A 19,660-nucleotide genomic window follows, 5' to 3' on the forward strand; every position below is an offset into this window, starting at 1 on the left:
GTGGAACTCACGTAAACCGCATCGAATGTCTGAGGAGAAACGCAAGAAAGAATGCATGGTGACAAAACTGTGAAGCTGTATAGGAATGAAGCTTTCTTCTATCGGTGACAGAACGAGCGAATTCAAAAACAGCAAGGGAATGAAAGAGGCATGCGAGAGCAGAAATGATTTAACAATATGAAAAAAATTATATATTGAATTTTTCAGGAACATTGTTACCGTGCTAGGCTCGCATGTGACTACAGTCGACACGCCGGGGCCACACTGCCTCAGGTGTCGTAAGAAAGAACGCCTTCGGCTGTGGCTGAACGACATACAATGACATTTACATTTTGCTCTGGTCGCTCAGAAATATCTGTATAACTCTGTGGGTTCGTAAAAACGATCTCCGGTGCGATCTACGTTATCTGTATGAGAAAAAAAAAAAGAATCCAGGAGGAAGTAAACCGCGAGGCGTCGCAGTTGTTCCAAGTTATCTTTCCTAGGAAATAAAAAAAGACAGCAGAAAAGCAGAAAACAAAATCGATAGAGGAATGAAAAGAAGCCCGTACTATGCGCTCAACGTTCTTGGGCTACGGTGAACGCGTCCTGAGTGAAACAGACATATGGAAGACATGTACGAATCATATGGAACGGAGCAATGATATTGAGAATAGGGTGGACGTCTTTTCTTTTTTTTTTTGCATGCGGTTGGACAAAAAAAGAAGTGTTTGTATTGTCCTCCGCCTTCCCAGCTTTCTTTGGCAATTTCGTTCAATGTTCGTTTGCTCTCTTTTTTTGTTTCTATTCGCTGTCATATCGAACACCATACTCTAGTGCTACTGCTCGCAGTGTGCTCCCGCTCCCCTAATGTCAATCTCAAAAGGAGACAGTCAAAGACGAAAGCAACGAGGACGGAGCAGCCCGAATAAAAACAAACATGTCGGTCTGCGCGGTTCGACGCGATTCCTGCGCCCGCACCAATCAATGCACGGGGGAAACCGTGGGAAGAGGCTTCAGCTTCGCGCCGGTATTAGGCGCCGGTCAACACACCTCCCTCACCATGTTTGCGAGCTACTGAGAGACTAAGAGGAGGAGCCTTTTACCCGCATTCCCGCTGAGGTGTCCACCATTGAGTGAGACCCTTGCCACGGTTTTCTTCTTCAAATATTAACGTTCGTCCTCCTGCTGCGAGACGAACTCATCCGCGGTGCTGTCCGACCGTGACTTGAGATAAATGGGGGGCATTTCCGACTCGAGTCAGGTTTGTATTTCTTCACGTGATGGGCATGGCAATAAAAATAACTAATACCAAAATTTTGATGCACTTCCATGCGTTGGGTCGCAGCATTCCTCACGTTCTAAGCGGATATACTGAGACGGCATGCTAGTTTAACTCGCTGCAAGCGATGTCGCTCGTGTTTCTAAAGGCAACTGAAAAGCAAGAATGCGCTTTAAAAGGACGCACACTCTTGTTTTTGAGATAGATATTTATACAGAAATTTTTTTTCGGCATAAACGGTAGCGTGGTCGAGATGACAGCCCTGCCCTGCGGCCTCCCCTTATAAGCAGAAAATTTATTATAATTTTGTCATGAAAACTGCAACGTAGAATTTATCATGCAGTCATGCGCACACACTTAACGCTGGACGCAGATTTAATCTCACCTTCATATTCGTCAGGTTAAAGAAGACACATTTATCACGCAGTCGTCATTTTTCAAAACTTAAATGAGTGTGCTCCTAGAGGCGTCAATCGGAACAAGAACTACGCTGAAACGAGAACCATGCAAAAATTCAGTATTAAAAAAAAACCTACTGCACCTGGAGTCAATGGCGAATCAATTCCACGCAGCAGGAACATCGGGAACAACTTTTCTAACCTTATTTCTAAAATTGAGCAATTCCTATATAAGTAAAGGAAGAGTAATAACGGGAAGCAGTGACGATTACGCCGAGATAAGCCAGGTTATCTCATCGTCTGTAATATATGGGACAGCGAGGAAGCGGAAAATGTGAAATGGAATAGAGCATGGGCGCAAGAGAAGTTGTTATTTATATTTGATCAAAATGTGCTAGGAGTGGCCAAAATGAAAGAACCAATAAAAGACAGGAAGAGAACAAATAAGAAAGGCTAGAAGATTAACCAGCTTACACAAAGAGAAAGGCTATATGCAGAAGACAAGAATGTAAATAGGTAAATTTTTTTATGCGACAGTTGCAATTTAGCGAGCTTGACTCCTAGATTATTTAACTTTTTTTCCTAATCCCAAATATACTGGGAGTCCTGTAGCTTTGTCACTGGAATATATGTCTTCATGTTAACGTTGCTATATCTTCGCTCTAAAACAAATTTCTGTCGTTAAGTATCGGTTCACAACAAATCCGACATTTTTGTCCCGGCAACGCATGGCGCGGACGTCATGTCGGCAACCGCATCGTGCATGTCATTTTTGTGTAGTCGCTCGCGCTGTGCTGTGCTTAAGCGAAGCGATTCCAGGAAGCATTGGGATAAAAATCTGCACACATATTTTCACGAGATTTCTGCTTCTGTTGTTTCTCCGCGATAATGTGACTATATATATATATATATATATATATATATATATATATATATATATATATATATATATATATATATATATATATATATATAAGAATTTCTTGCACCGATGCAGATGTGCTGTTGCTCGAACAGTTTACTTTGTTTTGTGGACTCGCATATCAAGAAAATGACAGCGAAGGGATTTATTAAAGAACATGTAAGAACACCCGCAAACGACATGTGTGTCAGCTTGAGCATGGCGCTTATTTTTCCGCCACCAGTACCTCGCCACCAGTACCTTCTTGGTTCGACGTCAGCCGACCGCTGAACAAAATTTTTTTGCTTCCTGTATCCTCTCGTGAGGCAGGAAGAGCGTTCTATTTGCCCGTTTCTACATTCCCGACACCAGTGGGCAGCCATGGAGTCCGGTCAATACGAGGCTTACCGGATTCGATGGAACCGCCCCCCCCCCCCCCCCGCCCTCGTCACTGGTGCCCTTCTTTGGTGCCCTTCTTTTTAAGTTGACAGCGAGAGTGAACGATGAAGGAGGAAAAGCAGACCTGCATCTTGCGACACCTATTGTGCAATGTGTTCTCCCGATATTGTGCGTGGACGAACGCACATTCTTTCTTGCAGGAAGGAGATCTCTGTTCTCTTCGGTGATAGCACGACGATTTCTAACTCAATTTTATTTCTTGTTTATTTTCTTCTGTTTGGTAAGTTCTCTATTTCTCTCTTTTTTTTTTACTTCTTCCCAAATGCCTCGTTATATTTGCAGTGACGCCATGTTCGTTTTTCTTATTTTCTTTCTTCGTTTTTCGATTACAGCACTACTTCCCATGCCTGCTGAAGATAAAAGCTGACCTTAAGCTTCACAACATGGCAACACTGCTCACTCTCCTTGTTCCGGCAACGTTTTCGTTCTTTAGGTTGTTTCTTGGTGTTTATGCCTTACGTAAAGAAGAGCGTAAAATTGTGTCTTCCGATAATGGGTCACCTGGGCGAAGCATTTTAGAGATTGCAGTTGCTGAAATATAAATTTTATTCATCTCATATTACAGCGTTTTATTTATGCCATATTTATCGCAAAATGTAGCACTAGGAGACAGCCACGGATAGTGAGACAGGTAGACACACATCCAAGGTATCATTAGGAAGGGTAATAAACGAGGAAGGTGAACTCAGCCATCGGATTTAATCTTTTATACCGGTGAACAAGTACCCTTTCGTAACCATTTATGGTTTAGGAAAGCAACAATCCGTCGCGGGGAGTTGTATAAACTACAACTTTATTGGGATGGCAAATGTATGGACGCTCCACGCGCATTTCTGCCGTCGGCGCAAGCGTAGACTGCGCCGTAAGGTACTGTATAAGGTCCAAGGGCGATAAAATCGTCGCCGCATGCTGTATGCTGTATGTGCGAGTGAAATCGCGCAAGGGTGAGCCAGCGATCGCTGCTCAATCTGGCGTGCGCGAAGGACGAAAGCGGATAGCAAGCGCGCCGTGTTCTGTCGCGTGAAAGGCCGTGGGAGGATGGGAGTGGGGGAGGAGGAAGCGATCTGCGCTGTGGACAAAGTTCATACTCCCAGTGGGGGTAGCTTCGTATGCGCTGTGCTTTCGACGTTTCGTTCGAGCTGAAGCGAGAGACAACACAAAGCTCACTTCGCTCGCTGCTGCTGCCGCACTTGCTCACATCACCGCTTTGAGAGCGAGTGTCCGCGCTTATCGTGTCTGATCTGTTCATGTTTGCTTGTGCGCGCTGACACCCTACTTGTCAATGGGGTTCGTAAGCGAATATTTCCAAGTTTATATGGCCGATAAATCTACTGTCCTTATTTCGCATAGCTGCCTACTAATTTGCAATCGATGCTTCACCTTTCGGGAGAAGCTGCCACTTCTTTGTTATTGATATTGGTAGACCTTATGTTGAATATTGACGAAGCTGGCCTCATGATGATATATGTAAATTTTGATCTACTATTCTCAAACATGAAAACTGAACTGAATTACAAGAAAAAGCGAACCTACGTTACTCTTGAAAATCAAAAGCTGATGATCAGAAAGCAACAAATGGCTCTAAAGGTAGTGGCTCATGAATGCTTTTTGCCGCGTACTTACATCTATCAATTTATCATTCTGCTTTACAGGAGACTATTTACTGCTGTAGGTGTGCCAGCAATCGTTAATTAACTATGTATTCGTAGGGGGAACTTTGTGGAGTGTGGTAATGGCCACTGGAGGAATGTGACCTGATGCTCGATTTTTTTTCCATTTCATTTCGGTTACAGATGCCGACAACGTGACATGGTCCCTTTACGGCTTCGCGGGACGCTGGTCCTGCCGAGAGCCACGTCATGTTGTTGTCTCACGTCAGGATGGCATTGGCTATTAACGTGGAGTTTGCCTCTGCTGAACACGATGCTGCTGCTGACGCTACCAATCAGTGCCGAAGAGCCCAAGGAGGAGATGTGCCCCTCTTGGAACAGAAAGCCTTGGTGCCCGTGCTACGAGTTTGACAGCGACGTCTTTCTGGAGTGCAACTCTGTCACGCCTGACCAGATACGGAGTACACTACTTGAAATTCACAGCCCCGTTAAGATGCTCAGCATATACAACTTGCGGTCCAACATGACCACGTTGCCGGCCGGATTCTTCGTAAATAGGACCATCGCGCGATTATTCGTGTCAAATACCCCGCTGGAGAACGTGGAAGACGGTGTTTTTGAAGGCCTGGATGATTTTCTCGAGACTTTATCATTAACGCAAAGCAAACTGAAGCGTGTTCCCAAAGGAGCGCTGAAAGACCTCAGGTCACTTCGCTCTCTCGAACTCAGCTCAAACAACATCGGCGCACTTGAAGGCTACGTCTTTTACGGACTTCAGCTAACAAACCTGCAACTTTCAAAAAACAATATTACGGATATAACAGAATATGCGTTCGGAGGGCTCGAGAACAGCCTTGAAGAACTCAATCTGATAGACAGTGGCCAAAAAGAGTTCCCTTTAACCGCCCTCAGAAGGCTTCGGAGCCTGAAAGCATTGAGACTTGCTGAAAACGAAATCAAAGATATACCAGACGATGGATTCACAAGATTCACTGCCCTGCAGCGGCTAGACCTAAGTTCAAATCGCATCCGCGAACTCAATGAGAGAAGCTTTGTGACCATGCCGCGACTGAACTCTCTCTCGCTTCACATGAACCAACTGAGTGATCTAGATGATTCGTGCTTCATCCATCTTCTAGAGCTGGAAGCTCTGGACCTCAGTCAGAACATCATCCACACGCTGGGTCGCAAAGTCCTGGCGCCCCTTAGAAGGCTACGCACAATCGAGCTGAGTTCCAATCACCTGCACAGCATAGAAAGTGGCACCTTCCGAAACATGACTCATCTTCGGGAAGTCCTTCTGACCAACAATAACATCCTGAGGATAACAAATGACACCTTTTTGAACTCGTCGCAAATCTCGGCACTCTTCCTCGCGAATAACGCTATCACGCAGATTGAGATTGCCGCCTTTTATCCGCTACCGCACTTGTTCCAGCTTCACCTTTCTCACAACCAGCTTCGTTCAATACACCCAACAATGTTCAAGAACAACCGGGAACTGCGCTCTCTTTCTCTAGACAGCAATTTGATTGCTGACTTGCTTCCCGGGACATTTCAAGAACTCGTGGAGCTGCGGGACTTGAGACTGGAAAACAACTTGCTTAAGAAAATACGAAAGGGAGTTTTTTATTCGTTGCCCAATTTGCAAGAGCTGCACCTACAGTTCAATCGAATTGAGACAATCGAAAATGAAGCCTTCCAGAGCCTCGCGAATTTGCAGCACCTCAATCTTCACGGCAATAGGCTGACAGACGTAGGCGACATTCTGAGTCGGTATCCATCGAGCCTTCGTTCTCTGATCCTGACGCAAAACGAAATTAGCAACATGCACACGGACAGCATGAGTGGTCTAAATAAAGTGGATATTCTGTGGCTAGACTGGAACCGACTCAAGAGGATCAAGAAGCAAATATTCCGTGACCTCATCGAAGTGGACCGGCTCCACTTGAATCACAATGAAATCATAGCCATTGAGGATGGCGCATTTGAAAGAATGGTCAAGCTGAGAGCTCTTTACCTCGAGTACAACACACTCAGCCACGTGAACACAGACATGTTTCGAGGCGCTGAAAGTCTGGAAGAGCTTTATCTATCGCATAATAACATCATGGATATTGAACCGCAAACGTTTCAGTCACTCAAGAAACTTCGAATTCTGCACATGTCGCACAACCAAATTTACGTTATAAGAAAGTACATGTTCGAAGGTCAAATACCACTACAGGAATTGTTCCTCTCGAGCGTGATGGCAGAAGACGTTGAAGCTGGATCGTTCCTTGACCTATCAGCTCTTACTCTTCTCGACCTTAGCAATAACAAACTAATTAGTGCTAGGGTTGACTTTCTATACCTGCCTAGCGTCAAACACCTGGACCTTTCGGGTAATAACCTTACCGGCGTTCACGACAACATCTTCTACGGCCTCTCTTCCTTGGAGACTCTAAAAGTTGAGAACACCGAAATAAGCCCACTCACAAGCAAACTTTTTGAGCCACTTTCGCAACTTAGGATCTTGAACGTTAAAGGTAATGCTTTGGATTCTTTGGATGGCACGGAGCTGCGAGGTCTTGTGAATGTTACGGAACTGCATCTCGACGGCAACAACCTTAGATCTTTGCCAACGGTTTCTGAGTCGCTCCCAAACTTGCAGTTATTGTCGCTTTCGCAAAACAAGATAACTTCAATACCGAGCAACGCTTTCAAGGGAAACATCGAACTCGTCAAGATAAACCTTACTGACAACATGATTTCTGATATAAGCAAGGGTGGATTCCGTGGCTTGCCAAACCTAAAGGTGCTGGATCTCACCGAAAATGCTCTCTTTTCCTTCAATTCAACAATAGCCGATGATCTTGGAACACTTCAAGTGTTGTCTCTCGACAGAAACAATTTTACATTCATTCCGAATGCGCTCCTAACGTCGAACTTGGAAGAACTCACGACCCTAAGCCTAAACCGAAATCCTCTAATTAGATTTCGTGAAGACTTTACCACTGAAGGAAGCCTACCCGCGCTGCGCACTTTGAGCATAGATCATGGCAATATCTCCATCATAGCGTCCAATGATTTCTTGGGCTTCCCTTCCCTCTCCACGCTCTCGCTTCGGTACAATAGTATCATAAAAGTATCGCCCGGTGCCTTCAAGCCTCTGAAGAAGCTCCAGGTGCTCGATTTGGGACACAACGCCATTGAAATCTTACCTTCGGAACGCTTCCAGGGCATCGATCACCTGCAGGTAAGTGCCATAACTTGTTTAAGGCCTAGACATGCCAGATGCTTAAGTATCTGACAGACAGCTTTCTACATAGTAACGCATTGAATGTGATGTGCATTACTGTAGCACTGTGTTAACGATTAAACACAATATTATTAAACACTGAATAGGCCACAGGGTACTATGCCATTTAATTGTGTAGCAGTCTTCGAGAACGGCAGTACAAAAACTGATTTATTGTCGACAAACATGTGCCCAGAAACTGAGGGTTAAACACTATTGCATAATCGTTAAGGTGGGGTTAATTGGACCATTTCAGCGACAACAGCGTTTCTTCGCTGAACACGCTTATCTCGTGGCCCCAATGATCAGGAGACACGCCGTGACTTCTGATCGATTGAAGTGCCAAAGCGCTGTCTCGTGTGCGCGCACGAGAGAGACGGGCTGTGTTGTCATCCTCTGCGGGAGACTTTGCGGACGCGCTTGTAACAGCGACGCGTTGAAGGACTTCCAAGGGTAGCGCTTAAGTATTCGGGAAGCTGAAAGTAGAGAGTTCCCTGCGGCAAAATGAACTGCCATGCGCGTTCCATGGCCACACTGATGCTCCCGAGAAAAAACTAAGAAAGATTTCCCCATTCCAGCCGTGAGCATACGCCTGTGCTTTCAGTCGTCTGCTTTCTTACCGGAGCGATAATGCACTGATCGGCCTTGCAATGCGAACTTCCTTAGCACTTACTACAGCGTGCTCCGTCATGCGCACCTTTACCCTTGCTTCGTAACTGGTCTCCGAGTTTTCTTTCGTGTTCCCTTTTCATGGTGAAGCGATAGCTGCTCGGTAAGCCAGCATATTATCACTTTGCAAACAAATGAGACGGCAGAAGGCAAGGGGAGTGACTAAGCAGCAAACAACACCTACGTAGTAACATGTACGTAATGCAAAGCATTACGTACTTGTCAATTGCAGATGACTAAGGTCACATTTTTGTTACAAACAAAAGCTGGCTTTGGTCATTTATCCGACACATTTGCCCTATGAGTCACTTGCGCGCAAGGAGATTCTAGACATTCGTCTAAGTTTTGTGGGCTTCAAGTTCTTCAATTTCTCTTGCTATGCAATGGAAGCTGACCGAGTACACGCAAGGTAATGTGAAAAACGCCAATTGAATGCATTGATGCACGGCATGCAGGTGATCAACCTTACGCGGAACAACATCGTCGACGTGACCCGTTTCGGCGCCGACCTACAACATTTGGAGCATCTAGACCTGTCATTCAACAAAGTGGCCCGTCTTCACGAAGGGGTGTTCAGCAGCCTGTACGGCCTGAAAGGGTTATGGCTGGGCGACAACCAGATTGGCTGGATTGCCATCAATGCATTCGCAAACTTGACAGCGCTCGTGAGCCTAGACCTGCGGAACAATCGGCTCGCCTACCTCTCTAGCTCCGTGCTGCAGCCCATTGAGGTGCGACTTGGAGAGCTGCTTCTCCACGGTGAGTGGTACGACAGCACAACGGGAGCAACCAGGGAGGCTTCACATCTTCTTTGGAACGGGTTAATGCTTTGTAGTTCATCAGTTTTTACACCACGCCGTCAACAGCCCTACGCTGTTCGTAGCGCAGTTACAAGATGACATATTTATTCAGGAAGCCGGGGGAGGGGGGTATGGTAGGAGACAACTGGCTTGATGGAAAGTGAATTGTAAATTTTATCTCCTTCCGAACAGTCGATGATGAAAATGAAAACAAACATTCATGACGTGTGGGGCAGCTTTCGCGAAAGAGCCGCAAAATCAAATGGTAAAATGAGGCATACTTTATTCCCACACCTTTACTGAATATATTGTGGTATGCCACCTTATAATAACAGTGGCTAAGCGGTCTGGACAGCCTTTGGAGTTGTGTTAACAAAAACCATGTGCGTGCAATTCGAGCTGAAGGATTCAAATATTTTATGTAGGCCGTACAAATAGAAACGTTTTCGTTGTGCAATCTTTTTTCTTCGTTACGCATACATAAGCTACCAGTCTCCTTTGTTATAGCGACAAAAACAGTTTAAAAGTAAACAGTATAGGCTAAGCTGTGACGTGCAAAAAGAGTGAAAATAAGATCGCTTATAAACATAGCGGTCTGTTAAACAGACGCACATCCTGCGTGAGCCATCTCAAGTTTACTCACAATATTCGCTATCGCCCTGGCTGGGATTGCTGCCTATGTATGTCTACATTCATATCTGATGGCGTCACATGAACCGAAAACCCTGTAATGCGTAAAATAAACCTTCCTGCCTCCCTGTCAACGTCGGAAAAAAAGAATCTTGATGGCCAAGTGTAAGCATCGCAATGTGGGAAATTAATAAAAAAGTTCTAAAGGACTAGACGTTCCCTATGCTTAAGATTTGGTTCCAAAATTGTGTATGTAAAGCTTTTAATGCTGGTGCGCCTTTATATTGTGGTAAGTCAAAAGTACTTTCATGTCTTGGTCCCCCATGGAAGGTAGTATGTATAAATTAAACGAAGAGTTGATTTTGTTTCTGCATTTGCCAACGTTGCCAGCCCTTTATCTTCTTTTTCGTTTATAATTGCCACACTGAATGCAAGTTTCAAACAGCGCGAAATTTTTAGCCATTTCACATAGCAGATGTGTGGCAGCTCCTACGCGAGAAATCATCAACAAACATGAGGCCAAGTCAGTTGTTGGGCGAGTTGGTGCATGTTTATGAATACAAAGAGATGAGCATGAAGTAGCACGAACTACAACGGAGAAGGGAGGACGATTCTTCTATCCCTCGTACTGTAACGGCTCTAGGTCAACGAGGAGATGGAGGAAAGGTGAGCAACTTTGAAAGCTTTTCAATGGTCCAAAATGAGTGCGTCCACGAGTACTGTACGTTTATATGAACCCTGGAGCAGACATTTCTACCGAATTAGGCTAGTTGGGTAGAGCATGATAGATATTTAAGGAACTGGCGTTGGCTGGTGTGCTGAGGTGCTGAGCACGAGGTGGCGGGATTGAATGGTGGCCATGGCACCCACACTTCGATGGAGGCGTACGATGTAAAACAAGGGAGATAGCAGGGTGATTATTCTAGCACCCGCACTGTAACGGCTCTAAGTCAACGAGGAGATGGAGGAAATCAATTTTTGTTTGTTCGGCCTCGTAGGTTTCGTCGCGCGAGAGATGAATATAGCAAAGTTGAACGAGTGCAGGCCGACGACGCAAAGTCACGTGTTCAGCAAACGCCGCAGGTATCGCAATTAACGGCTGCCAAACCTTCCGCAGGCAACCCGTTCCACTGCGACTGTCGTCTGTTGGGCCTGTGGGAATGGCTGCAGGACCATCCGCGCCTGAACACGCGGCGACCGAGCTGCGCGCAGCCGGACAAGCTGGCAAACCAGTCTGTCGCCTCGCTGCACCCGGTGGACTTCTGCCCGGCGCCCCTGATGACTTCTGCCGAGGTGCGCCGCCTGGACCACGACCGCCTTCAGCTCGAGTGGGACGTGCAGAACGGGACGCTTATCGGCGGCTTCCTGGTAACCTACCACGCCACCTCGGAGCCCGCGCCGGCTGCTGGCGCCTCCCTCGAGCCGGGCGTGCGCCGCTATGAGGTGGACGGGCTGCGATCCGAGACCTGGTACACGGTGTGCGTCACCGCCACCGGAAAGTACCTGCGCAGCCTCGGTCGTCCTACGCCCTACACGGCCGACGTGGAGCGGCCCTACGACATGTCCACTAACAACCGCAAGTGTTTACAGGTCAGTGTTGTGCGAGTGAGCGCGTCAGTTTTCGTAGCGCGTCAGTTTTCTCATTTATTATATTGGCGTCTGCCTGGGAAAACGGCGCGCTTTACGTGGCAATCCTTGCTACAGCGATCGTAGTCAAATGAAGGAGAAAATTTTCAGTCATTTTACTCGGTACTGGCTGGTCCTTTTGCCCATTCGTTACACACCTACTAGTGTTGATAGTTTCATCTAATATTATTTATGCAAGGGGAACTAAAAGTTATTGAAGACAATTTGTTTTCTTTGGTGAGTTACCGCCCCCTCTTAATATAGGGCATGTCAGTTTCTTGGTTCTGTTTCTAGGTTCTTGCCTGCGCCGCTCCCGGAGAAAGGGCGTTATAAAAATGTGACAACACTTTAGTAGTCTTCTAATGATGATGAATATGAATTGTATCATTTATTCCGAGACCAACGCCTACGATGCCTATGGTGATTATGATGATGAGGATGACGACGAAGAGTGCGATAATGACAATAATAATTGGGATGATGAGGGCGATCATGATTACATTGATGAGGATAGCTAATGACAATAATTTAAACAAGAATTCAAACTCCAGCTGGCCTCGATCAAACGTTGTCGCTACAGCAGGGCTCCAACAATGAATTATTAGGTTCACAAAGCCCATTCCCACCCTGAACTCGCGAAAAAGACATCGTTATTCATCGACTTTATATATAGGTTGAATCACCTTACAACTCTTTTCTTTCATTCAGGTTATTGTAAAATATACAGCCTGCTGCCCATAGTATAGCCCGATAAATATGGACGAAACAAAAGAAGACTGCCATACTGCTCACTAGTTAGGTCTGAGTAGGCTCTCTAATCACGTGTCGTAATGATACGACACAAAGTTCGCGTATAGGTCATCACTGAGCGTGTGCCGCATAAAATATACTTTGATTGAACATTCGTTGATTGGTCACGCGCCCCGCACCAGTCATTATTATTTCAGCACCCAACGTTAGCGACGCTACAAAGACAATGGCGTCTCGAGCGGCCAATCGTTTGCATAAGCTGATTATCTGACGTCATGGTTGTCAAGAGAGAAATTATTTTTATAATTGGCAAGAAAGAGCGCCGTAAGACAAAGCGCCGCCCTATTTTGAGGCCACGCGTGCGTCCCTGTGTCTCCTAATTATAAAAAGGACCAGCAATGTTGTGACGGCATGTGGCTCATCCAGTTTACTATCAATAGCTTCATGCTGAAAGTATCAGAGCCCATAGTGACACCGTAAGTACGTCACTAACTCTGAATGAAAGGTTAGCAGAAAGTGTTGATCATTCTCTGCGTGAGCCGATGCAGGAACATGGCTACGTAGCAAAGCTGCGTATCAGCTTGAGTGGAAGCGAAGCGAAGGTTATGATAAAATAGAGTCGTCGCACTGACATTTCGTATGTCATGGTGTGAAATGTACACTGGGCGACAAGATCTTACCTAACACGAAATTTGAGAAAAAGTTTCTATCTGCGCAGCCTTCACCACGCAGTATATAGTATTCGCATTCCCAGCCTCTACTAGTATATGCAAACAACATTGTGATGTTCGGGTATACTGACTACTGTTACAGGCTGCTCGGAAATTGAACATTTTCTGAGATCCCGTGGTCCGTAAACTTTCGTGGTTGACTGTACGCGTTTGTTGAGGTAAAATATTTGTTTTGGTAAAAGTGGAAACATAACTGCGTTGAAGCGGAGCGCTTATCAGGCGCAGGCAAACAGACCGCTTTGACTATGGTACTAGTTCGTCAATACGGCGAGAAGCCTTACTGCAAAACACCGTCACTATAGTGTAGCTTGTCTAGTTGGGTGAGATCGTAACGTATATTTTCGTTAAACGTAATAAAATTTTGGCCGTGATTTACGGAGCATTATGCGTGCATGAGCAAATGCAGCTCACTTCTTTATTAATGTCCTTCCTGATGTTAAAGGCCATTGCTCTCTTGATCTATGCAAATTTGCTTATAGAATGATTATATACGTAAAATACAACATGGTAGCTAATTTGCTTGTTTTGCGTCCGATACCTGTAATTGATCTTAAGACAAATGACAAACGAAATGGATCGAGGTGTTTTGACGGTGCGATATTTAACAGAGAAATCATCATGTTTTATCTCCTAACGAGAACTCGTGTTCTAACGCTTAAAGAGAAACCACGTCTTACCTCTTAAAGAACAAGAACCGTACTTCAACTCTTGTGCACATTTTGCACAGGTGCGCACGCTGGCACGCACGGACAGGACGCGCGTGACACTGTCGACGCTGGGCATGATCCTGGGCGGCAGCGTAAGCGCCGTGCTCATTCTCGTGCTGGCGGTGCTGCTCACTGCGCTCAAGTTCCGCCGGCGACGCAGGCGTCGGCGGCCAGCCAAGGCGCAGGAGGTGCCCCAGGAGTACATCTCGTACCGACACTTCTCCATACAAAGCAACGACGGTGTCTACTCCTGACAGCGCGAGCAGCGCCTGGCGCAAGGCGACATCGTCATCGAGTGATTGTGATGACCGCACTTTCCTCCGCACCGTGCTGTGTGGAAGACAGGAGTGACAGCATCTCCGGGCCGACGAGTGTTGTCCGTTCGCACTGACGTTTGTGAGGACACAGAAAAGCTGTTCCCCGCCTGTGCAAATTTGGAGTACCATGTGGACGTTCTGTTTTTCCGTATTTGGTTCTTTTACAAGACAGTTATGCAAAGTGGGTCTTTTTTTACTGCGGGCCACAGGGCACGTTCATTTGAAGCTCAGAAACTGTGAGGGAAAATGTGTCAATAAGTTGCAGGATTCCTCGATAACGATACCAATACGAGCACACAAACCTCGCTTCGGATGGGTATGGTGCTTATCAGTCGCCTTCAAATATACCACTCGTGAAGTTGGCCTAGCCGGAAGAATATCTGGGTTTCAGCCCCAGTTTTGACTCAGTTATGAGTCGAAGCAGAAGTTGCTGTGGTTACGTGAGTCGTCCCTGTTGAAAAGCCCATGTGCCCCATAACTCCCATTTTGAATATTCCCACATGAAACGAAACTGGATTCTTTATAGAATCCCTTATTTCTCCATATATCATGTGGGATTCTCCGACATGGAAGTTATAGGAGAAATATAATTTTTCGATAGGGTTAGCTTGCATCTTAAGTAATTAAGAATTTGAGTCAAATTTCACGCCAACAGTATGAAAACGGGCTTTCTCAAAGGACTATATTGAACATTTTCCATCTGGCGCCATATTAACTCAATGTGAATTTCATGATTTCTGTTAACAATCTGGAAGCTAATCGGGACCATACGAAGAAGGTAGTGTGCTTCAATTTATAGATAATGGTATGGAGCTGAGAATGTTTTTATAGTTTCTTTGAGGAGTGTTAAAACGTCATCGCAAACATCAGTGCGGACGAGACAAGGCTACTTGCTTCCCTTACAGAAATATGGTGTCAAGGCACAGAAACAGCACCGGCAACGAAGTTCAGACTTATTGAAACTGTGCCTATGTGATCTGTGCACTGCATCGTACGTGATGAAAAAAAAAAAGAAGGACATCTGTGTCGAGAGAAGGACCAGAATGACCCGTTCTATTGTGACGCCTTCCAAACGTGACGACCGCGTGACGATGTGCTATGTGTATGTGCTTGAATCCAGCGAAGAACGGTACGAGTTTGTCAAAGACTTTCCCACGCAGCGTTCACAGAAATATTGCGCAGTGGACTCAACGCGTGATGGTTGTTATTGATGTTGAATGCACTACTCGTTTCGATTTCACTTGCAGCAAGAGCGCACAGTGCGCACATTTCATATCTAGAAGCAGTTGTATACCCGTGCACTGTCTGAAACATATTTATCTTGGGAATGGTTACGGAAAGTTTGTGCTCATTGGTTTATACCGGCTATCCGTGCTTTGCCGAGATTTCTGTCGTGTGCATGATTAAAAAAGTATGCTGTTCCGATGAATGGAAGTGAGAAAAGTCAGTGGTGTGTGGTATAGCACTTCAATGCTTATAGACGTCCAACAACTGGGAGGTAGAGGTGGTAGAGATTATCGTGGATGGTGGTTTTATATATATATATATATATATATATATATATATATATATATATATAAAACAGTAAGTGTCTGCAACAAATAAGTATGAATATAGTTAAATTTTAAAGCAGGCAGTGATTAATATAATGTTCTCCTATTGAACGAAAAGAAAAAAAGAACGGTCAGCATCGCACCTTTAATCCAGCAAGTCATTTTGGAAGAGGGATAAGTGGCAATGAACACAAGGAACAGAAAAAAATGGGAGGGAGTGGCGGGGAGACAAATTCAGTTATTTGAATATCATTAATTTTTTCTAATTATCTGCAGCACACGCCGCTGTCGTTCCATAAACATTCGCACGTGCAAATTTGAACGTACATTTGTTAATTTGCAGAAAGACTGCTACCTAAGGCTTGACATAGGCTTCGCGAATTAATCATTTTTTAACACAACTACTGCGCATGGCACCCATTCATTTGCTCTAAAAATAAATACCAACGGGGCGCAAACTATATATATATATATATATATATATATATATAACAGAGGCTCTCTTGATAATAAAGAGATAGCTTTTCATAAAAGCCTAACGGAAATAGGAGAGGTTAAACATGAATTGACGTTCTTTCTAGCAAAGTTTCCACATCAAAGTTTTGCAACAAGCAATGTTAAGGGTGCATGCTGTTTCGCTGAGCCCAGAAAAAAATTATGTATTTATCTATCATGTCTGTTTTTTGCCTAAGCTTCCCAGCACAACATCGGCCGCATAATGAGCAATTAGTTACGTTGAAATAGCAGCAGAGATAGGGCTAACGCCGTGTCCGAGCATGAATAATGGTCGATAACTGTTAGAAACTTACCAAGCAGAATGGCAGCACCAGGGCATAACGATGGTTACCAGGAAAGCTTGCAGGCAGTGTGCTTACGAGAAAAAAAAAAACAAGAGAATGGACCTTTACAGAATTGTAAAAGCCATCATAAGCTGTTTATTTTATTGATATCCTAATGCCGCAGAAGCGGTAACGTTATAGGCTCAATTGCAGAAAACAGCCGCTCTTAATAAGTTGCCTGAGCCCATTTTATAACGGCGGCTCTATTGATTTCTGTTTGTCCAAAAAATTTACGCCCGACCAATCCATACGGTTGGTTAACTAGCGACGCTGAAACGTGCAGCCCTGGTGTTTATCATTGGGTAATCCCCACGATTCATTAAACGACGGCTTGGTAGGCTACCGGATCCTCGGTATGCAGTCGCTGCTAGTGCCCGGGCTGCAGCATCGGCACGGCGTAGACGAACTCGTTTCCAGTTCTGCTCACGACATTGCTGATCGAAAGCTACCTGCTCCTAAGGAGCACGTATGACGCGTGGCCTACCCATTTCTGAGCCGGCGAGAAACTGCTGAGCGCGTGCTCGGCAGCGTCGGGAGCAACATCATCACTACTGACGCAACCAATCCCTTTCCTCTCTCTTTCCTTTTCGCGCATGCGCATTGGGTTAAGTCGGAGGAGATTTCGACGTACAAGCGACAGATGGGGGGACGAACGAATCGGCTAGCATATACAGCTTCGCTGTAAAAAAAATCGTATGACGGGGAGGCTGAGAACGGCACATCACATAAGAATTTCATTGTGACGCACTTCACCATAGTATCAGTCCAGGAGCTTTTCAATGATTGAAAGCAATGAGAAACGTCATTCTAAAGCCGAACTTGCTTCTCAGGTTTAGTGCTAACGGTCTTCTTTTGTACAAGTATTGTTTAATTTTTTTCCACTGTCATCTTTAACATGCAAACATTTGTACATTGTTGCAGCCCGCCTAACTCGAAGGTAAGAAGTGAGGTGGTCGCAAGCAAAGCACGGTCTTAAATGTTGGAACGACGTGTTTTTCTGAACCATTTGTAATAAAAACATGTGTTTTTGCAATGGCAACGTTTTATCACCTTGCAACAGGTTGCACTTTTGAACATTTCAAAAAATCACATTCAGGCTACGCAGCAAGATACATGGGAAACATATTGAGGTGGAAGCTAAGAACTTTCTTGTAGAAACTATGGCTTCCCTGTAAGCAGTGAGGAGCAGAGGCACGCTTGCTAATGCAAGTAACACAACTGTGTTAGTGCAAATACGCGATGGGAAATAACACTAAAGAATTCAGGTAGTTGTATCGATACTAAAACAATTCTGATGTAGCCCGTGATCAGAATTTTTGCGCGATCCTAGGAGGTCCGCCACGTTTTTTTTTTTTTTTTGAAGCGTGGGAAAGAGTGTTTTCCACAAAAACAGTGGGGTTAATCACAACACACCTGGTCCTTGTCCTCCTAGCTACACTGCAGAAGTGGTTATTTATCCGACATATTTATTTCCTGAATTGCATCCGGCGTTGAAAATTTTTCAGGTGCGAATGTTCTTTAAAGTATAGAACATGCAAGTTAAGTATAACTGAACTTGCATGTACGTGTAAGAAAGCGTAACCTCTTTCATGGGCTTGGTCATCTCGAAAAAAATCTGTCGCAAGCTCAGTCGCGCAATGCTATTCGTGGTAGTGAACGCCGAGGAATTGTGAGCTATTACACGTCAAGACTTCATTATCCACAAAAGTACGCTGTCATTGAACTGAGAACACTATAATAATATATGTTAGGAGAAAATAAGCACGAATACTTCACGTCTGTAATCGTTGTCAACTGTTCTACAAACGTGTTTTAAAATATAATATTCTCAGTGCACGATATCAACATTTATACTGCATTATCGGTGCACTACTGCACAGATAAGCACCTCTGATGTCGCACATCCTCGTGTACGTCTTTTCTGTTGAACCTGCAAAAGAAACTTCTCAATAGAAAGTGTAGTCAAACAAGAAAGAGAGTTGCAGCCCTGTAGGTAAGTAGCTTTCTCTTTGTTGAACAATTTCGTTCACTGTGACAGCCGGTTCATAATGACACTGCTTGGGCAGCATAATTAATCACAGGAGCTGAGCACACGGTCGCGGGATCGAACCCCGACCACAGTGGCCGCATTTCGATGGGGGTGAAATGCGAAAACACTCGTGGTACTTAGATTTAGGTGCACGTTAAGGAACCCCAGGTGGTCGAAATTTCCGGAGTCCTCCACTAGGGCGTGCCTCATAATCAGAAAGTGGTTTTGGCACGTAAAACCCCATAATTTATTTTTTAATTAATTACAGGATAACACAAAGGAATCCGGAACAATAATAGTCTGAAAACATTTCTTTTGGCGAGCGTCTTGCTTCTTAGTATTTCCTTGCCTGGACACTTCCTAACGACACAGTTTCACACCTTGATCAAAAATAGGCGAGTACATAAATACCAGCATCTGACTTTCTCTTGGTTCAGCGACTTCAAAGTAACGTCGGCTGAGAATTTAAACGTGTCATTGTTACTTTATTAATGAATAAAACGCTTATAGCACGGATACAACAATGTCCGGAATGAACATAGTGAAAATAGTTCCCCGCGAAAGACGAGGGAGAATATATATATATATATATATATATATATATATATATATATATATATATATATATATATATATATATATATATATATATATATATATATATATATATATTCTCCCTCGTCTTTCGCAGGCAGGGAGCTATTTTCACTATGTTATATATATATATATTTATATATATATATAGTTCTCGTCCCGCCCTGCCCACTTCTGTAGCGCCAGGCTACCAAGTCTCCGCGGCGTCTTTTGTCTTCGTATGTGGGCCGAATTTCACCAAGTTACCATATTGAGAATGCAAGACCAACTAGCAAACCAGTCGATTGTCCTAAAGGCTTAGGTTATATTATCTAAAAGTACCTTTGTACACAAAAACTTCACATAAAACTAAACTTCGCTACAAATGAAATAACAAACAAGCACTCGGAAACAACAACAAGAAAGAGGTAACAAGAGCAAGAAAGACATTGAGATGACGTCAATGTGCTGGAACAGCTCACAGCTCACATCAATGAAATCGGAACTTAATGACGTCCCCCATAAAT

At 44.6% G+C, this 19,660-nt stretch overlaps 1 protein-coding gene across 1 annotated transcript; it reads left to right on the plus strand.

Annotated features, from left to right (window-relative positions):
* Positions 1-4,818: 4,818 nt before the first annotated feature.
* Positions 4,819-15,698, plus strand: LOC142583016 (uncharacterized). The gene is made up of 4 exons (XM_075693244.1): positions 4,819-7,867; positions 9,034-9,337; positions 11,126-11,598; positions 13,843-15,698. The coding sequence occupies exons 1-4, from the start codon at positions 4,829-4,831 to the stop codon at positions 14,074-14,076; spliced, it is 4,050 nt and encodes a 1,349-aa protein (XP_075549359.1). The 5' UTR covers positions 4,819-4,828; the 3' UTR covers positions 14,077-15,698.
* Positions 15,699-19,660: the final 3,962 nt, after the last annotated feature.

The sequence above is a fragment of the Dermacentor variabilis genome, chromosome 5 (genome assembly GCF_050947875.1).
Source record: "Dermacentor variabilis isolate Ectoservices chromosome 5, ASM5094787v1, whole genome shotgun sequence".
NCBI lineage: Eukaryota > Metazoa > Arthropoda > Arachnida > Ixodida > Ixodidae > Dermacentor > Dermacentor variabilis.